The sequence below is a fragment of the Danio aesculapii genome, chromosome 13, assembly GCF_903798145.1.
Source record: "Danio aesculapii chromosome 13, fDanAes4.1, whole genome shotgun sequence".
In the NCBI taxonomy this organism is placed as follows: Eukaryota; Metazoa; Chordata; class Actinopteri; order Cypriniformes; family Danionidae; genus Danio; species Danio aesculapii.
In genome coordinates this window covers 44226319-44244507 of record NC_079447.1, presented here as the reverse complement: position 1 = coordinate 44244507, position 18189 = coordinate 44226319, and the positions used below count along the sequence as shown (strand labels likewise).

At 36.2% G+C, this 18189-nt stretch overlaps 1 protein-coding gene across 1 annotated transcript in view; it reads right to left on the bottom strand.

Annotated features, from left to right (window-relative positions):
* LOC130239444 (putative ATP-dependent RNA helicase DHX57) overlaps positions 1-18189 on the bottom strand; it is a 43297-nt gene that overhangs the window by 10246 nt on the left and 14862 nt on the right. Inside the window, 12 exon segments of the mRNA XM_056470650.1 lie at positions 53-148; positions 237-513; positions 4471-4536; positions 4538-4669; positions 4774-4947; positions 7350-7446; positions 7533-7649; positions 13424-13644; positions 13774-13828; positions 15211-15344; positions 15419-15543; positions 17958-18156. Of these exon segments, the coding sequence (XP_056326625.1) occupies positions 53-148; positions 237-513; positions 4471-4536; positions 4538-4669; positions 4774-4947; positions 7350-7446; positions 7533-7649; positions 13424-13644; positions 13774-13828; positions 15211-15344; positions 15419-15543; positions 17958-18156 (1693 nt within the window).

The following is an 18189-nucleotide window of genomic DNA, read 5'->3' as shown; positions in this document are numbered from 1 at the left end:
GTAACAATTAAACATTTTTCTCAGGGTTCTTTAATAAATTGAAAATACTGACCTTGTACGCCTGCATTAAAGCTAGATGGTCACTGTTCGCCAGAGAGAAAGCCAACTTCTTCTCATTAGCCTCTTCTCGTTTATCCCATGGAGACACCTTTGAGTGCAGTCACCAAGAAAACAGTCATCTCAGGAAAAAATACTGCATTAGACTGATGATTTCTATTATGAATTGATTGACTTACGAATGGACTCTTGAAGGCCAGGCTGGCCGCGATGGTGAGGGCAGGGTCCAGGCAGCGGAAGATGGCTCCCAGCAGCATGAGTTTACCAATGCGCACGTCGACTGGCAGACAGGCCAAATGCCAGCCCAGTGGAGTTAGAGACTCCTCATCAGTCAGGGCACCAAGGGCACACAGACGCTGTTTAGCTGCTGCCAAACTGCCTTCTGTGGGCGGCTCAATCAGCTGAGAGAAAACAGAGTCCAGAGGACGCTCTGCAAACACCTCCAGCACCTTAACCCTGGGAGAAAAAATGCAATTCCTTTTAAATAAGTACAAAAATAAACAGGAAAACAACAACAAAACCCAAATATGAGACACATTTAATAAAACGGCATTAGACTTAAAGTGACAATAACTCTTGATCAACATGCAAAACCAGATAACACTTACATTATAATAGGCTATATGCCAGTTCAAGCGCTTCCGGTGAACTGTATGCAGTTACAAAATCGATGTGTTTAATGTCCGTTTTCTTTAAAAATCTATGATCTTCACTGCCTGATTGAAATACAATATAAAGTGTGTATGAGACTCTACAAGAAGCACTGTATTAAATCCTGTTGTCCAGTGCCATGTCTATGCTCGCCTGCTGCTCCTGAAGGTGCTTGTGTTTAAACAGATCTTCATCTTGTTTTACAAGCAATGAACAACTAAATGAATGCTTAAGTCCATTATATATATTAATAAATATAAATAATATTGATCAAATGTCAAAATACAACTTTCATTACTACGCTGATGACACAGTTATATACACAGCTGCATCTACACCCAATCTGGCCCATTCTCAGTTACAGGTTGCATTTAATGTCGTTTAACACAAATTATTTGCGTTGAAAGTAGTTTTAAATGCTGATAAAACAAAACTGATGTTGTTTTCCAAGTCAAAACAAATTCTTCAAAATCTGTCTTACTACTATATAAGGTTCAGAGATTGAATTTGTGTCCCAGCACAGGTATCTTGGAATTTTAATTGATGACACTCTTACCTTTGGCCCTCATGTTCAGCAATTGGCTTCTATTTTAGATTTAAATCTGGTCTTTCTTTTGATGCAAAAAAGAAGCTCATTTCTGCAACTTTTATGTCTGTATTGGACTATGGCGATGTTATTTATATGCATGCTTCAGAGTTTGCATGGTTTAGACCAGGGGTGGGCAAACTCGGTCCTGGAGGGCCGGTGTCCTGCACAGTTTTGCTCCAACACTAAATCAAACACACCTGAACATGCTAATAAGTGTCTTGAGATCAGTAGAAATCTATAAGCAGGTGTGTTTGATTAGAGTTAGAGCTAAATGGTGCAGGACATCAGCCCTCCAGGACCGAGTTTGCCCACCCCTGCTTTAGACACTGTTTACCATGGTGCACTGAGGTTTTTAACAAATCTTAAATCCATCACTCATTATTGTGTGCTGTACACTCGGGTAGGATGGTCTGCTTTGTCCACTCGTAGACTCAAGCATTGGCACATCTTTGTTTATAAATCTATTCTGAGTTTACTGCCCTCATATCTCCAAACTTCCATTTGTAAAAAACCTGTCTCCAACTATAGCCTTCGGTTTCAGGAAGTTTATTTATTATCTGTACATGTGGTGCATACTGAAATGGGAAAAAAGGCTTTTGAATATGCAGCACCTTTTGCATGGAATAACCTCCAAACAAAGTTGCAGTTTAGAGAGTTTGTTTCACTACATGCTTTTAAAAAGATTTTAAATGATTTGGAGTTTGAAACATTGGCCTCTAGATGTTCTGAATAGTTTTTAACTGTCATTGTATGCGTGTTTTGATGGATGAATGATGTTACCTGTTTTTTTTTTTTGTTAAACCCATGTGAACTGTATACTGCCTAATCTTGGCCAGGACGCTCTTGTAAAAGAGATTTTTAATCTTAATGTGCTATTCCTGGTAAAATAAAGGTTATAATAATAATTATAATAATAATTAAACTGAATATATTTTAATTACATTGCAACATCCATTCTGTTAAAAGAACTGCATTACATTAAAAATTGTAGCATTAACCTTTCACCGGAAGTTTGTCGTTAGGGCAAATAACACTAGCTGTGCATATAACCCATTGAAAGAAATTTGTCATTTCAATTAAATTCAGGTATACAACGGGCAATTACAGTGGCATTATACAGGAAAAAACTGACATTGCAATGTTTTTTTTTTGTAATATATTTTCATATAAAAAAAATTTGGTCCCACTTTATATTAAGTGGCCTTAACTAATATGTACTTACACAGAAATTAATAGTTCATTACAATGTACTTATTGTGTAAATACATGTATTTACTGTGTACTTATGCTTGATTAAATAACTGTATGTAATTACATCTGTAGTTAACTTCTCTAATTACACTTGTAAATACACTGTTGACCATCCCTTACACCTTAACCCACCCTTAAACCTACCCATACCACCAAACCTGTCGATAACCCAACCCCTATCCCAACTCAAGAGCACCACAAGTGTTCTCAAATACTTTATGAACACAGTAAGTACATTGTATTTATTGTTTGATGCAAGTACATAGTAGTTAAGGAAACTTAAAGTGGGACCAAAAATTTTACTAGATAACAAAGCTGCATTTAAATAGCTGTATTTGTAAAAGAATTCATAATTTTAATATTATTGGGCTGATTCTGTATAGTTTGGATGGATGGAATGATGGATGGATGGATGGATGGATGGATGGATGGATGGATGGATGGATGGATGGATGGATGGACGGACGGACGGAATGTTCAAAACCTATTTGAGTTTCTTTCTTCTGTTGAACATAAAATGAGTTATTCTGAAGAATGCTGGTTGATGGAACCCACTGACTTCCATAGTATTTTTCTTACTATATAAATCAATGGGTACCATCAAACAGAAGTTTTCCAAAATATCTACTTTTGTGTTCCACAGAAGAAAGAAAATCAAAAAGGTTTAAAACCACCATTTTTTGGGTGAACTATGCCCTTAAATAAACCGCACTTTTTGTTTTTCTAGGTAGTTTAACAGTACTTGAGTATAGTAACTGAATAATTAAACTTGAAACAACAATACAGGGGGCTCTATAGTTTCCAGCAAACGAATAAATGATTAATAATAATGAAGTGTGGTCAAAAAAGCTATTTAAACACACATCCTATTCTTATGCCCCATATGGTGATGCAGACGTCTCCAAAACCCAACAGGTGGACAAATATAAACTTGTTTTTATTAAAAATATAAATATGCACATAATAAATATACAGCTAATAATAATAACATTATACAAATGCAAATCTCGATTCGAGTCTCGAATAAACTGAAAAAAGCCCCCGTGAAGAAGGAGGTATAGAGGCAGTGGGTTTTATATTTATGTATAAAATAATAATTTTTGTAACATTTTAATCCTTTTTTTCCATATGTAAAGATATTTGTGTGTTGCTGAACATCCTGTGTGTATTAAGCAATGTGTAAGCGTTTAAACCTGCATAGGCACATAACTAACGCGCTCTGCACTGGACTTTAGACCAGCTTTTAGTTGGTCAATATCAGTTCCTCAAAATAGCAGCATGACAACAAACCACCTTAACACACCTCCTTTATAGACTGGAACACTCATGAGTCTACAAAGTGGCGCAAATGGATTCGCTATTTAAACAGCGTGCCGCAAAACGTGAGACCAGCGCTGGTCTGAAAATAGCAACAAATTGTGCCAAACACGTCTTGCGCATTATTGCGCAGGATGTATGATAGGGCCCAGAGTCTTCACGGAATAAGATAAATATAACAAATTATTAAATCTGCAAATGAGAAGATGCATGAGAACAATTAATACGTGGAATAATTGACTGTGGGCCACTGAATTATCAGAATTTTTTTTTTTTGATTACTTAATAATAGTAACATAGCAAATTCTAATAATTTATCAACCTGGAGCCAATAATTCCTTACTATAACTGTGTAGATGTAAAATTTTGCAATAACTATTTTGCTAAAAATACATTATTTAAGTTTCTCTTTTTATTCAAATACAGTAATTTCAGTGAAATTGAAAACAGTTTCACTGAATATGAAGTGTCTTAAACCCCAGTTAATCAAGTAAAAGTCAAAAATTATTCTAAGCTATTCCAATTTAAAGAGATATTATATAAAATTTTACAGTAGATCTACTTAGTACGTATAGCATTGCAGGTTGTCCTTTAATGATGCTTACCTTAGACAGAGCTGCTCCAGAGGAACTCTCTGGATCTCCGGCAGCTGCTGTTGGCTCAGATGGTGTGAAGCGATGGTTTGTAAACAGATGAAAGCAAACCCCTGATGCCACACGACCAGCACGGCCTTTTCTCTGAAGAGCATTGGCACGGGACACCCACACATCTTCTAGACTCTCCATACTGCGACTGGCATCATACCTATCGCACACAAAACCCAAATGTTTAGCGTATTTCAGCTAAATGCTTTTACATGGTTCATGAAATATCAGCATCATCCCCAATATGTAGTACATTTATCAAACCTTTTCTCTTTCATCCGTCCAGAGTCTATGACATACACCACATCATCGATGGTGACAGATGTTTCAGCAATGTTTGTGGAAATGATGATTTTGGTTACACCATCCTGTGGGCGGGTAAACACAGCCTGCTGCTCCTCATTGGACAGGGACGAGTGTAGAGGATAAACTACACACCTGCAAATGTTACGCACCAACAAGATGTCACCATCAACTATTAACAGGAGAATCTGAAATAAATATGTCCGGTCACATGTTGTTTTATTATAAATATTATTCGTATTAGGGCTGCACATATATCGTTTCAGCATCGATACCACAATGTGTTCATCCACAATAGTCACATAGCAGGATCTAGATTATAGTCAGAGATTATTTCAGGAGCTACATTGAAAACACTGATTTGTGGAGTCATTGTGAAGTTTAATTATAGTTACTGAAATATTTGTCAATAGGTAAATTATTCAGGCACAAGAATTATAATGTTTGCAATTTTTTAAAAGATTAACTATAATTATGTATATTCAATGAAGGCTATATTATGTTATATAAACAAAAAAAGTGCCACACAATCAATTTTTGTGACATGTCTTGAGTATTCTATAGTCTTTGATTATACTCAATATCGCAGTATGTATGACAGAAAATAAAGCATTGCAATGACATTTTTTCCAATATCGTGCAGCCCTAATATGTATAGTGTACTAGTGATTCTCAACTTCAGTCTGCACTTTTTCTCCACATTCGTCTCTCTACACTACTGATTATATGTGTTTACATGGACATCAGTAATCGAATTATTTGCCTTAATCTTATTAAGACAATAATAAGATTGAGGTGTTAACATGAGTTGCTTTTGAATGTTTCTTTCAGCATCCTGTTTTACATGTTATAACGCCACGCTATCCGCATTTCCTCCGGAGTTCATGTAATTTCGGGGGTTTCATTTATTTGTCGACTTTAACTGAGGTTTGGCACTGTCACTTCTTTCTGGAACATTTCATGCCCTTCAAGTACAACATAAATCACTTATAGAAAATCGAGTTTTACGATTTAAGCATTTTACAATCTTTTTTTATTATTATTTTTGGCAGTTTTTCACCTTTTATATTGGCATAGGCTAGTTGAGAACAGACAAGAACGCATTGGAAGCAGTGAAAGGGTATGGATCAGCACGGGACCTTGAGCTGGGAATCGAACTCGGGTCGCTGTGAGAACCATGGTGCTACAGTATATGTCAGTGTGGGAATATACATTTATATAATCCAGTTCCAAATTATCAATAATCTATATATATATATAACTGAAATGTTATATTCTTTGGTTATTAATTAGCTCATTTCATTCAAAACTCTAGCTAGGGTGTGACAGATCTTAAAATCTCTTGGTTTCTTGAGCACTGACTGTGCCAAAGTGATGCAAATGCTAAAGGCATCGTCTCAACGACTCTTCTTTTGTCTTTGGGTGATACTTTCAAGCTTGTCAAGTGGCTGTCTCCAGTACTTTATTTGAATGCTTTGTGTTCATGCTAAATGTATCATGAATAAGTACTTATATTGGGGCTGGCGGGAAAGGCAATTTACCCTGCTGACAACAAAACTTCATTTGCATGCTTTGTTTAGGTTTGTCCCCACATCTATGCGTCACTGTTTGTAAAATGTATAAAAACTTAGTGCTTGCTGAACTAACTGAGTTCTTTCTATGACGAGTTCGTCTTATTAAAGGATTCTGCTTTGTAGATACCCGAAAGTTCTCCCTGGTTTTTGGTTTTGGTGCTGTGAGCCAGCTAGAGAAATTTCACAACATCAGCGTACTTAACCACAAGGCTACTGGTGCCGACAGCGATTTGCAATCTTTAAATGTTTGTGTACTTGTTTATACAAAGGCATTACGTACATTGCGCTTTTAATTTTGCTACATTATTATAATTTTTTATTTAATTTCCTCTCCCAATTCGAATGGTACACTGCTGAATTTCTACTATTCTCAATGGCTTTTGCCACTAACCATTTACATTTACCATATAGTCACCTTGGAATTATAAGGTACTATCTGCGTTCTGAATGATTTTGAGATATGAGCTTCAAAGTTTTTCCCTCCATAGCAAACAGTATGTGTGAAACATTTGTTTTTTAAATAAAAAGTCTTAAATGTTAACAACTTATAAAAAAACATCTTTTAATGTAAATAAGCTGTCATTTAATACGAATATATGAATAACTCCATTTTGACAAAAATGTCAGATAGATCCTTATAATTCTAAGGTGATGATATGTTCACAGCAGTACACCCATTCTGGACAAATATTTTTCAATGAAACTTTTGAGGGACACAATACATCTGTTTTTATGTATGCTTATGAGAAAGGGGACAAGGGTTGTCTTATTAAAATAAAATAAAATCTTGATAAACAAGAAAAAGTTTAGATTAGAAACAAATAGGCTCTAAAATAGTCTTTCTTTAGTTGATTTTTAGATAAAATGTGTTTTGCTTTTTGACGTATCGACTTGCTTTATGCACTTTATGCAACTACCAATTTGCAAGTAACAATAACTACTGGCCCCATTAGAACGACATACCTGTTTGTTCTTCTATTATTGAACATCCTGTTAGACTGCAGCTGCTCATATAATTGCTTTATTTCAGCCAGCCCTGGTAGGAAGACCAAAACAGCCCCTGTGCACATAAAAAACAATCGATCGTCAAGAAGGCTGTAATTATTATTAGAGACAAAATGCAGTGTTTTATGATGCTTTTTTTACCTGGAGGGTAGCTGTGGTCTCCATCAACAATCCACTCCAACAGACTCTCCACCAGGTCCATGTTGATTTTGTCAAGATCCATAGCAGCCAATGTTTTCACCACAGACTTTGAATAATCTTAACAAGATATGAACAAAGATTACTCATTCATTAGAGTTCAGTGTTTTAAACAATATACACAAACAAACACACAAACACACATCTAATTTAAAAAATGACTTTAAAGTTATGCCATTTTGTAAATCTCATGTGTCCCTACAATGCATTTATAATGTTTCAGTTCAAAAACGGCCCACAGATCATTTATGACACCACATCGCAAATGCCCCTTCAGGGTCAAAGGATTTTTATTAGACTTTCTTTGAATACAAAAGAGACAAATGAATATTAAAAGTATTTTTTTTTTATGTCAGCTGTCAAATGCACTCAGCTTTATGTCAAAAAGTTTGCATGTAAATGGTTAGGGATGACAAAGCATGTGTATCAGAATATTAGATCTGTTTACTTTGACTATGCAGACAGCACAAAACTAATGCAATTCAAGCAACCCTCATGCCCTTGAGAGAAATTTATATTAACTGTGAATATTGTAATGCAAATAAAAATTTTAAATGTTATTCCTTTATTTTATGTGGTCTTAACTAATATGCACTTGCACTAAATCAATAATTTGTTCAGGGTTAATGCAGGAATCCTAAAGGTAATTTCAATACCTTTTTAAGACTTTTTAAAGACCTTCTCAGAATATTTTAAGACCTCATCGCCACTTTCAAGTTCTAATCAGTATCAACCTTTAACTTAATAAAACAGTCGTTAATAAACCGTAGTAGTTAAATAAATGAATGAGCACAGCCGTGAAACAGAACTTGGATAAGTTCGGAAGAAACAATCCTTGAAAGAATAAATTATGTGGTTGTTTTCAGCGACAGGTTTCAGCCACTGTTTAAACTCGTCTTTCTCCAACCAGGAGTATGCAAACTTGCATTTTCCCATTTTGCCGTCTGTTTTGCTCTATGGCAGGGCTATTCAATTAGTTTGTCATAGGGGCCAGTTCATGAAAAGCATCCCAAATGAGGGGCTGGAGAGATATGATAATATAAGTGATGACACAACAGCATATAAGAGCCCATATCTTGTATTTTTGCTCCTTAAGACACCCAACATGGTTTTACGGTTATCATGTCTAATGTAAATTTAAAGAGCCCATATTATAGATGAAATAGGGTCATATTTAGGTTGTAAGGGTCTCCAACAACAGTCTAATATGCATGCAAGGTCAAACAACACTTTGATGGTCTTATAATCTGCATTTATTTTTACCTAATTATCCCAGCGACTCCCATATGAATCGTTCAGCGATTCATTTGTTCCCAAACCCGTCCTCAGCGCGAAGCTAATCTGCGCTGATTGGACCAATGGCAGCCTGCTGCGATTGGTCGACAGTGACAGGCTTCAGCGCGAGACAGAGTGAAATGCCCAGCTGCTAATCTACAATATAAAAGTAGTCACAGTGCATACACGCTTCATAGTGGATTTTGGCTGCCAGTGGGTGAATGTAAACACAGACGATGGACTAGAAAATACTGACGACTAACTATTTTATTGAGCAAAAGTCCAAGAACTGGCGAGGAGATCTCCTAGCCTCCTAGTCACAGTCTTCTTACTCTTTTCACACACACACACACACACAAAGGGCCTGCGCGTCCATAAATGAGCGGCTGAATAGAGAGGGCGCGGCGCTCAGTTATATCCGCGAATACCCGTGCGTTACACACACACACACACAGGGCCGGCGCGTCCATAAAGGAGCGGCTGAATTGAGGCGGCGCGGCGCTCAGTTATATCCGCGAATACCCGTGCGTTGCACACACGAGGAGACACACACACACACAGGGCCGGCGCGTCCATAAATGAGCGGCTGAATTGAGGCGGCGCGGCGCTCGGTTATATCCGCGAATACCCGTGCGTTACACACACACACACACACACAGGGCCGGCGCGTCCATAAAGGAGCGGCTGAATTGAGGCGGCACGGCGCTCAGTTATATCCGCGACTACCCGTGCGTTACACACACACGAGGAGACACACACAGGGCCGGCGCGTCCATAAATGAGCGGCTGAATTGAGGCGGCGCGGTGCTCAGTTATATCCGCGAATACCTGTGCGTTACACACACGGGGAGACACACACACACCCACACACACATTACTTGACCGTTGCATGTGTGTAAACAGCTGACGATCCGTAATCAAAGCGGCACGCGTCGCGTTTTCAACGTGGCTTTACACGCGATATGAGAATATAAAGAGTTAACCTGATACAGTACACGCGGTTACAAGTAACTAAACACAACTAAATACATCATTTGCAAGATAGAGTAAACGAGGCAATAATTTTAATCGCACGTACTTACACTGGTGAAATGGGGGTAGAAACTGATCCATGATGCTCTGATCCATGTTCAGACAGTCTTCACTGATCCTTCCTTTAACAAACTGATGAAGTTTTCTTTGAAAGCATATAGTTTTCAGAAGCATTTAGAACTGCTCAAGGCAGGGCTATAATGCTGAGGTTTCCTCTTTAATTAGACTCAATAATATCCATCTGCACAGCGTGACTTCATTCGACCGGTGTCTGTCTGTGTGTGTGTGTGAGACTTTTTTTTCTGTTAGCGGGCGGGGCCGCAGGTTTCAAATCTCCCGGGTTTGCGCGCCCAACTACTTGTGTTTCGTAGCTGCGTCATCGCGAAACACCTAATGACTCGTTAACAAGACGACTCGTTTGAAGCACTATGAGTCGACTCTTTTATAGATGAATCAATAGTTTTAAACACTGTACACTTACAGATTTAAGCCTTAGCTGGATATTTCACTTCACTTAGAGCTGTGTTACACACTACATGGAAGGGCATTTCAAAAACCCATAATATGGGGCTCTTTAAGCTTTATATTAGGTTAGTATTTAAATGAAATGTTGTTATCATCTGCGTTCACATTCCTACATAATCATTTTAATAAATGGCATATAATCTAATATTGTAATAGAGAACTTGCAGGCGAAAAAGACGCGAGATGTGAACGGCCCGCAGCTACAGTTAATCCAGTGTGCGTGGGTATTAGCCTTGGTGTAGCTATAAGCTCGGAAATATGCTAAAGTATCTAACTGTTTTCGGCTGCTAGCACCACTCACTCGCTTAATGTCAGGTGACTCATGCTCTGCGCAGCCTTCAACTGCAGCTTGTGCTGTATTGAACAGACGCACATTACTTCATAACTATAGCGGCCGTTTTTTCGACTGAACTAAATTTATTTTTGATGTCTTGGTCACACTATTTGGAGGGCCGGAAGAAATTGCCCACATGTGGAGAGCGTCCTGCGTTTGTCGCAAATGACAAATGATCACCCAGACAGAGGAGCTTGGCCGGATGGACCCGGCCCAAGTTAATCAAAGAAAATAAATATATTATGCTTTTGTGGAGTCAACACTTTGGACAACGCTTGAACTAAATTTAAGACCTCGTAAAAACGGGATTAAGACTTTTTACCTTAGTTTTCTCATAATTGATTTATCAACGTTTAATACTTTAAGACCCAGTGGACACCCTGTTGTTACAATGTACTTGTGTAAATGTTTTACATTGTACTTATGAGTGATTAAATAGCTGTATGTAGTTACATCTGTAATTACACTGTTGACCATCCCTGTTGACCTCAACCCACTCTTAACCTACCTAAACCTGTACATAAACCCACCCAAATCCCACATCAGGAGTACCAGAAGTGTTCTGCAATTCATTATGAACACATTAAGTACATTGTATTTACTTATGATGCAGCAACATAGTAGTTAAGGCCACCTATATAAAGTGAGACCAAACAGTTACTAATAATATTTAAACACATCTGTGGACTTTTGTAGTGGATTCATGCAAGATCTTTTGGTGCCACTTTACAACGGTTGTATTAGTTAACATAAATTAACAGCAAACAACACATCTGTTAAGCATTACTTAATCTTTGTTAACATTAACTAAACATATATTAATGCGTTTAATGCATTAGTTAATGATGAACAGTGACTTTGTTCAGCATTATATAATCTTTGTTAAGGTTAAGTTACATTCTATTCTAATCTCTACACGAACAGCTTAATTAGTTCATGTTTACTTACACATGCTTTACAATAAACGCTTATTATTAGTAAGGTAGTAGATGGGTTTAGGTATTGGATAGGATTAGGAATGTAGAACAAAATCATAATTACTAATAAACAACCAATATCCTAATAGTAAGCAGGTACGGATAAACCAGTTCAGGTGAGAATCGGAACTTAAATTAAAATGTTGTCCTTCAAATCTTGGCTTCAACGTGCATGTTATTCATGTTTGTATGCTAACATGATTTACCATTAACAAAGCATTCATTAGCCTTTGTGTTGTCCCAGAATACTAAATACACACCAAGTACACTGTATTTTTGTTTTTGATGCAACTTCATAGTAGTTAAGGCTACGTATTATAAAGTGGGACCAAACATTGTTTAGATGTTAAAATTGTGCTCAGATCATTTTTGACACTTAAGAGAATTAGCAAACTTATTGCAGTGTACATTATCTACTTTACATCACCTACATCATCTAATGTTTTTCCAATGTTATCTAATCCATGAACAATACTTTAGTGTATGTAAGTAAACAAACTAACTAAGCTGTTTATGTAAAGAGATTTGAATAGAATGTGTCAATTAACATTAGCATAGGCTTGGGCGGTATCCAAATTTTGATACCGTCAAACCTCCTCCCTATTTTACCTCGGTATACGGTATTACCATGCATTGTAAAAAAATTATGATGCTAGGCTCAGACAGCGTCACCAAACTGTGGCTTTTGCCTAAACCATTCAGAAAACTGAATAGCGTACATGCAACCTTAAGGTTCGCGGTCACTGTTTATTTTCTAAACAAATTTTGGGGGGGGGGGGGGGGGGGGGGGAGAAGGAGTGGAGAGATGATGTGTTCGCGAACAGAAGAGCAAGTCCAAAAAACCACCCAGCTAGGATGATACAGAGTCCAGACATCCTATAACAAGCCTGTATAAACACACACAGCACGACGCTCTCTCTCATTCACACAGACAGACAGCACCAAGCCAGCGATGCACAGCATCACGCTCCCTCTCTTCCTCATTCAACCACACACACACACACACACATTATATATATATATATATATATGTGTGTGTGTGTGTGTGTGTGTGTGTGTGTGTGTGTATATATATATATATATATATATATATAAATTTTTTCAATTTTTTATTTTTATTTTATTTATATATAGACAGCACCAAAAAAGTGACATCCAGCATCACGCTCTCTCTCATTCACACACACACACACACACGAACAGCATCTACGTAGATGCGCGCGTGCTCACTCGCTCGGGGGAGCGATATTGTTAGACCGCCCACACCAAATTACACCAAAGTTATCGACCGCTCCCGTGATCTAATCCTGAACAAAGTCAGTGTTTACCATAAGTTGATGTTAACTAATGCATTAACACATTGATATACGTTTAGCGAACATTAACAAAGATTAAGTTATGCTTAACTGATGAGTTGTTCGTTGTTAGTTCATGTTAAAGAATACATTACTAACGCTAACCAAAACAACATTATGGAAGTATTACCAATCTTGTATGATGTCAAACAGTAACATTAGCCATTAAAGGAAGCTGACAAGTATAAAGTATAATAGGAACCACTTTACAAGAAGGGAGTAGTTTTTTAAACACTATAGCTTAAATTGCTCAAACAGTCCATAGACCAATCCATTGAAAACCCCCCACAAAACAAGCACAAGAAAACAACTGGTAATGACTCAAACTGTTCTTACTGCAATATCGGACAGTGAGATCCTGTTGACTGAGCTGCTGATCAGAAACTGAGTCCTTGACGGACTCCTTTTTTCTGAAGGAGGTGAAGGACCAGCCACCGTCATCATTATCATCAAAGTCTTCAATAGGAGCCCGTCCCTTCCCAGTTGCACCACCCTGACCGGAGGAACGATTTTGCTTTGTGGAGCGCCGGTATGGACTGCCATCTTCAATTACATACCTTTATTGCAAATGAACAAAAACCTGGTGATTTAAAATTCTCATATTTTTATCATTTAGTAAAGAATACATGTGAATAATAAATAATTGTGTTTAAAGCAAAATGTTTTTTGGATATTGATGTGAATACCTGGTCTTGGCAATGGCATCTTCAAGGAAGAACTGCTCTACTGGGAAAGTACGTCCTAAAGATGGAAGGAATTTTGAAATGTATTTAAAAATGTAAAGTAATAATAAGGTAAGAAATGTGTGGTACAAAAAGGTGATATAATAGAAGTAAAATATAAAAGATCTTAAATATTGGGGCAATGTCTCTCGCTACATACATATGTAAAAATAATAATAATAATAATAATAATAATAATAAAGATAACAAGAAAGTCAGAATTATTAGCCCCCCTGTTTATTTTTTCCCCAATTTCTGTTTAACGGAGAGAAGAGTTTTTCAACACATTTCCAATCATAATAGTTTTAATAACTCATTTCTAATAACTGATTTATTTTATGTTTGCCATGATGACAGTAAATAATATTTTACAAGATATTTTTCAAGAAACTTCTATACAGCTTGAAGTGACATTTAAGGCTTAACTAGCACTGGTACAGCCTAGCCTCTTCACCCTTCAGCCTTGTGTATTACTCCGCCCACATACAGCGACAAACAGAGGACACTCTTCAGTTTGACAAATATTGCTGCTGTTGGCAACATAATGTACTTTTGAGGCTTTTTTATTTATAAGGATAGTGCCTATTTTAAAAGGTTTATAATTTTGGAGCATTAGAGTCAGTGCATCGGCCGCCATCAGCCTGTCTGAACAGACCAAAGAAAGTGACGGTGGACGTTCCGCCACAAGATGGCGACAGAGACCGCATAATAAGTCCTTAGGGGAGAAAAGCAACAAGGTAAGAGACGTTCTAAGTCGATCTTTCTCTTTTGTATTTTGTAGTGGTGTATTTATACTGGGTACCAAAGAAACTGCTAGCTTTGCTTTGGCTTTTTTGGGGTAATTATTATGATATCCGGATTGCTACAGAGAAATACTGGGAAATCTGTAGATTGATGGCACTTCATGCCATTCACCCTTATAATCTTAATATGTGAGCAAAAATTACCTGTTTTGCCATCACTATGGATGTGCGATATAGCTGTATATCGGCACTAGTGGGGAACACTAAGGCACTCAGCTTGCGCCCTCGAGCCAACACACGCCTCCCACCAGTGCCGATATACAGCCATATCGCACTGCTACTCGTGTTATATTGCTCATAAACAATGAATAATAAATATAATGCATACATAAAATGTAATTTTTTATAAAATAATTTATTTTGAAAGGACATTAGGAGAGTAAATAATAATAAGTACGTGTTTGTGTATTTATTATTATTTACTCTGCTATCATCCTATTAAAATAAGATATCTAAATGAATACACATCGTAATGGCAAACCCCTTTTAACGACAAATCCCAGAGAACAGAGTTTTAATAACTTAAAAAAAAAATATTTCCCCCAGAGCTGTATATAAAATCAAATGTCTTATGAAACATAAATGATGTAGGGTTTACCTGGTATATGGATGCTGGGGCAGTTGTTGAAATACTGTGAGAACAGTTCAGCATTCAGTGTTGCACTCATCATAATTACTTTCAGATCTGTCCTTTTTACAATCAGATCCTTCAAAACCAGCAAGAGGAAGTCACTGCAAGACAAGTATTGTGCTAGTATTAGATTCATGTGACGGTTTATTTATGAGCATTTGTGTTTTCCACAAACCTCTCTTCTGTTCGTTCATGGACCTCATCCACGATCACATGTGTGACGCCGCTGAGCTCAGGATCACCTTCTAACCTCCTCAAAAGAACACCAGTTGTGCAGAACATCAGCCTGGTGATGGAGGACTGGGCACAACAAAACACAGAAACTTATATTAATAGGCTAGGTATTATTGCTTAACACTACCATGCAAAAATCACACAGTCAGAAAGGAAAAAAGAAATAAACAAAAACAAAAAAATAAATAAAATGGAAACTAAATATTTTATTCAGCAATGATTTATTAAATTGAAAAGAAATAAAAGTAAAGACATCACAATGTTTGACAAATAATATTTATTCTTATTCACCTAATGGTAAAGAGAGAGAAAGAGAGAGCTGATTTATTATTCTGATTTATTATTTTATTTATTTATTTTTACTTATATTTAATTATTATACCATAAATTATAATACTATACTACTATTTGCTGTGTTTACTATTTTATATATATAGCCCTGAATTATTAGCCCCCCTGTTTATTTTTTTCCCCCAATTTCTGTTTAACGGAGAGAAGATTTTGTCAACACATTTCTAAACACAATAGTTTTAATAACTCATTTCTAATAACTGAATTATTTTATCGTTGCCATGATTCTATACAGCTCCTATACAGCTTAAAGTGATTTCTAAATGCCTAACTAGGTTAACTAGGCAGGATAGGGTAATTAGGCAAGCTATTGTATAATGATGGTTTGTTCTGTGGACACTCAAAAAAATTTGCTTTAAGGGGTTAATAATTTTGTCCTTAAAATGGTTCATAAAAATTTAAAACTGACTTCAACTGTATTAAAAAATAAAAATAAATAAATATATATATATATATAAAATAAATAAATAAATAAATAAATATATATATATATATATATATATATATATATATATATATATATATATATATATATATATATATATATATATATATATATATATATATATATATAAAATTATATGTATATATATAAATAATATATGTATTAATGTATACATATAAACTCCTATAATGTCTTTTGTCGGACAGAGGGAGACTGAGCAGAGGAACACTGGGCAGCTTATTGCTTATTTTTGTTCTGCTTCTTTATAAGTTTCAGGGTGTGTTGTCTGTAAGTGTTTATAAAGGCTGCTTGTATTGTTGATGTGTATGACTTTCTTATCACAAATATTTTTCGTGTTTCAGCTGATGAGCAGGAACACACGATACGTTACCTCTCTGCCATTGTGTCATTCTGTAATGCAGAAGTGTGCGATTTGCATGTGTTGAGTACGTAAGTTATCTGAAAGGCACATTATCGCTCACGTCACGTTCCACCACAGATTGATTGGTGTAACGTCTTGTATACAAAGCGTCAATGACGCTAAAACATTTAATTATGCAGAATTTATTAAAATATAGTTAAAATATCGATACTTTAAAAAAAATATCGATACCAAATTAAAAGCTTATCGATATATCGATACTCAAGCATCGATGTGAACATCCATACTTAACATTCAAGTGAACTTTCTTTAAGTTCACGGTCCACAAAACATTCACAACAGGAACTAATTTCAACTATGATAATTTCAGAAGAATCATGTGACAACCTGAACCTGAAGAATCATGTGACAGCTGAAACACCAACAATATTTGTCATAAGAAAGTCGTACACATCAACAATACAAGCAGCCTTTATAAACACTTACAGACAACACACCCTGAAACTTATAAAGAAGCAGAACAAAAACAAGCTGCCCAGTGTTCCTCTGCTCAGTCTCCCTCTGTCCGACAAAAGAAAACTAGAGTAATGGCTGCTGAAAATCAGCTTTGCCATTACATGAACAAACTACATTTAAAATAAATACTAGAAAATACTGGAAAGCTTTTAACAGTTAGAAATCAGTGGAGTTGCTTTTCAGTCTGAATTAAAATGAACTGAACTTCAACAGTGTCATTTATACTAAACGGAACTGAATCCGTTTTAATTAACTAGAACTAAACCAGCACTCTACCACTACTCTCCTGCCTGCCTGACTTGCTGGAATGTTCCACAATTAGAAATATTTTATGTATTTGTATCTTTTTTCTTCACCTATGTTAAGCTGCTTTGACACAATCTACATTGTAAAAAGCGCTACAGAAATAAAGATGAATTGATCTGAATTACGATTCTAAAAATATTTTACAATATTGTTGTTTTTATGACTGTTCTCTCAAAAACATTACAAAAAATCTTACCAACCCCAGCTTTTAAAATGGATTTTTGGGATCTGTTATGTGTATACATTTGTTTTTTGATAAAAAAAAAAATCTTTATTACAAATAATTATTTTATTTTAAAAATTGAATTGAAAAGCAAGAAAACACAAAAATGACAAATAAAGTCAATAAATTAATTGATCTACAAAACAAAATGACATATTCTTGTGCATTTTCTATCATTTATACCAATAATAAATCAACAAATGGTAAAAGATGATGAAAATCTTATGACATGCAGTTGGTATGTAAAGTGGTGTTACCCTGACGGTCTCCAGGCGGATCTGGTAGCCTGTGGAGTGCCCCAGGGCCTCTGCTCGCTCCTGAGCCACTCGGGTTGCAACAGCAATGGCAGAGATTCTGCGTGGCTGAGTGCAAATAATGTTGGCTACTCTATCCGGCCGCCCAGTCAGGAGAAAATTATCCAGAATAAACTGAGGAATCTGAGTGGTTTTCCCACACCTGAAGTTACAGTAATAAAAATAAGATATGATA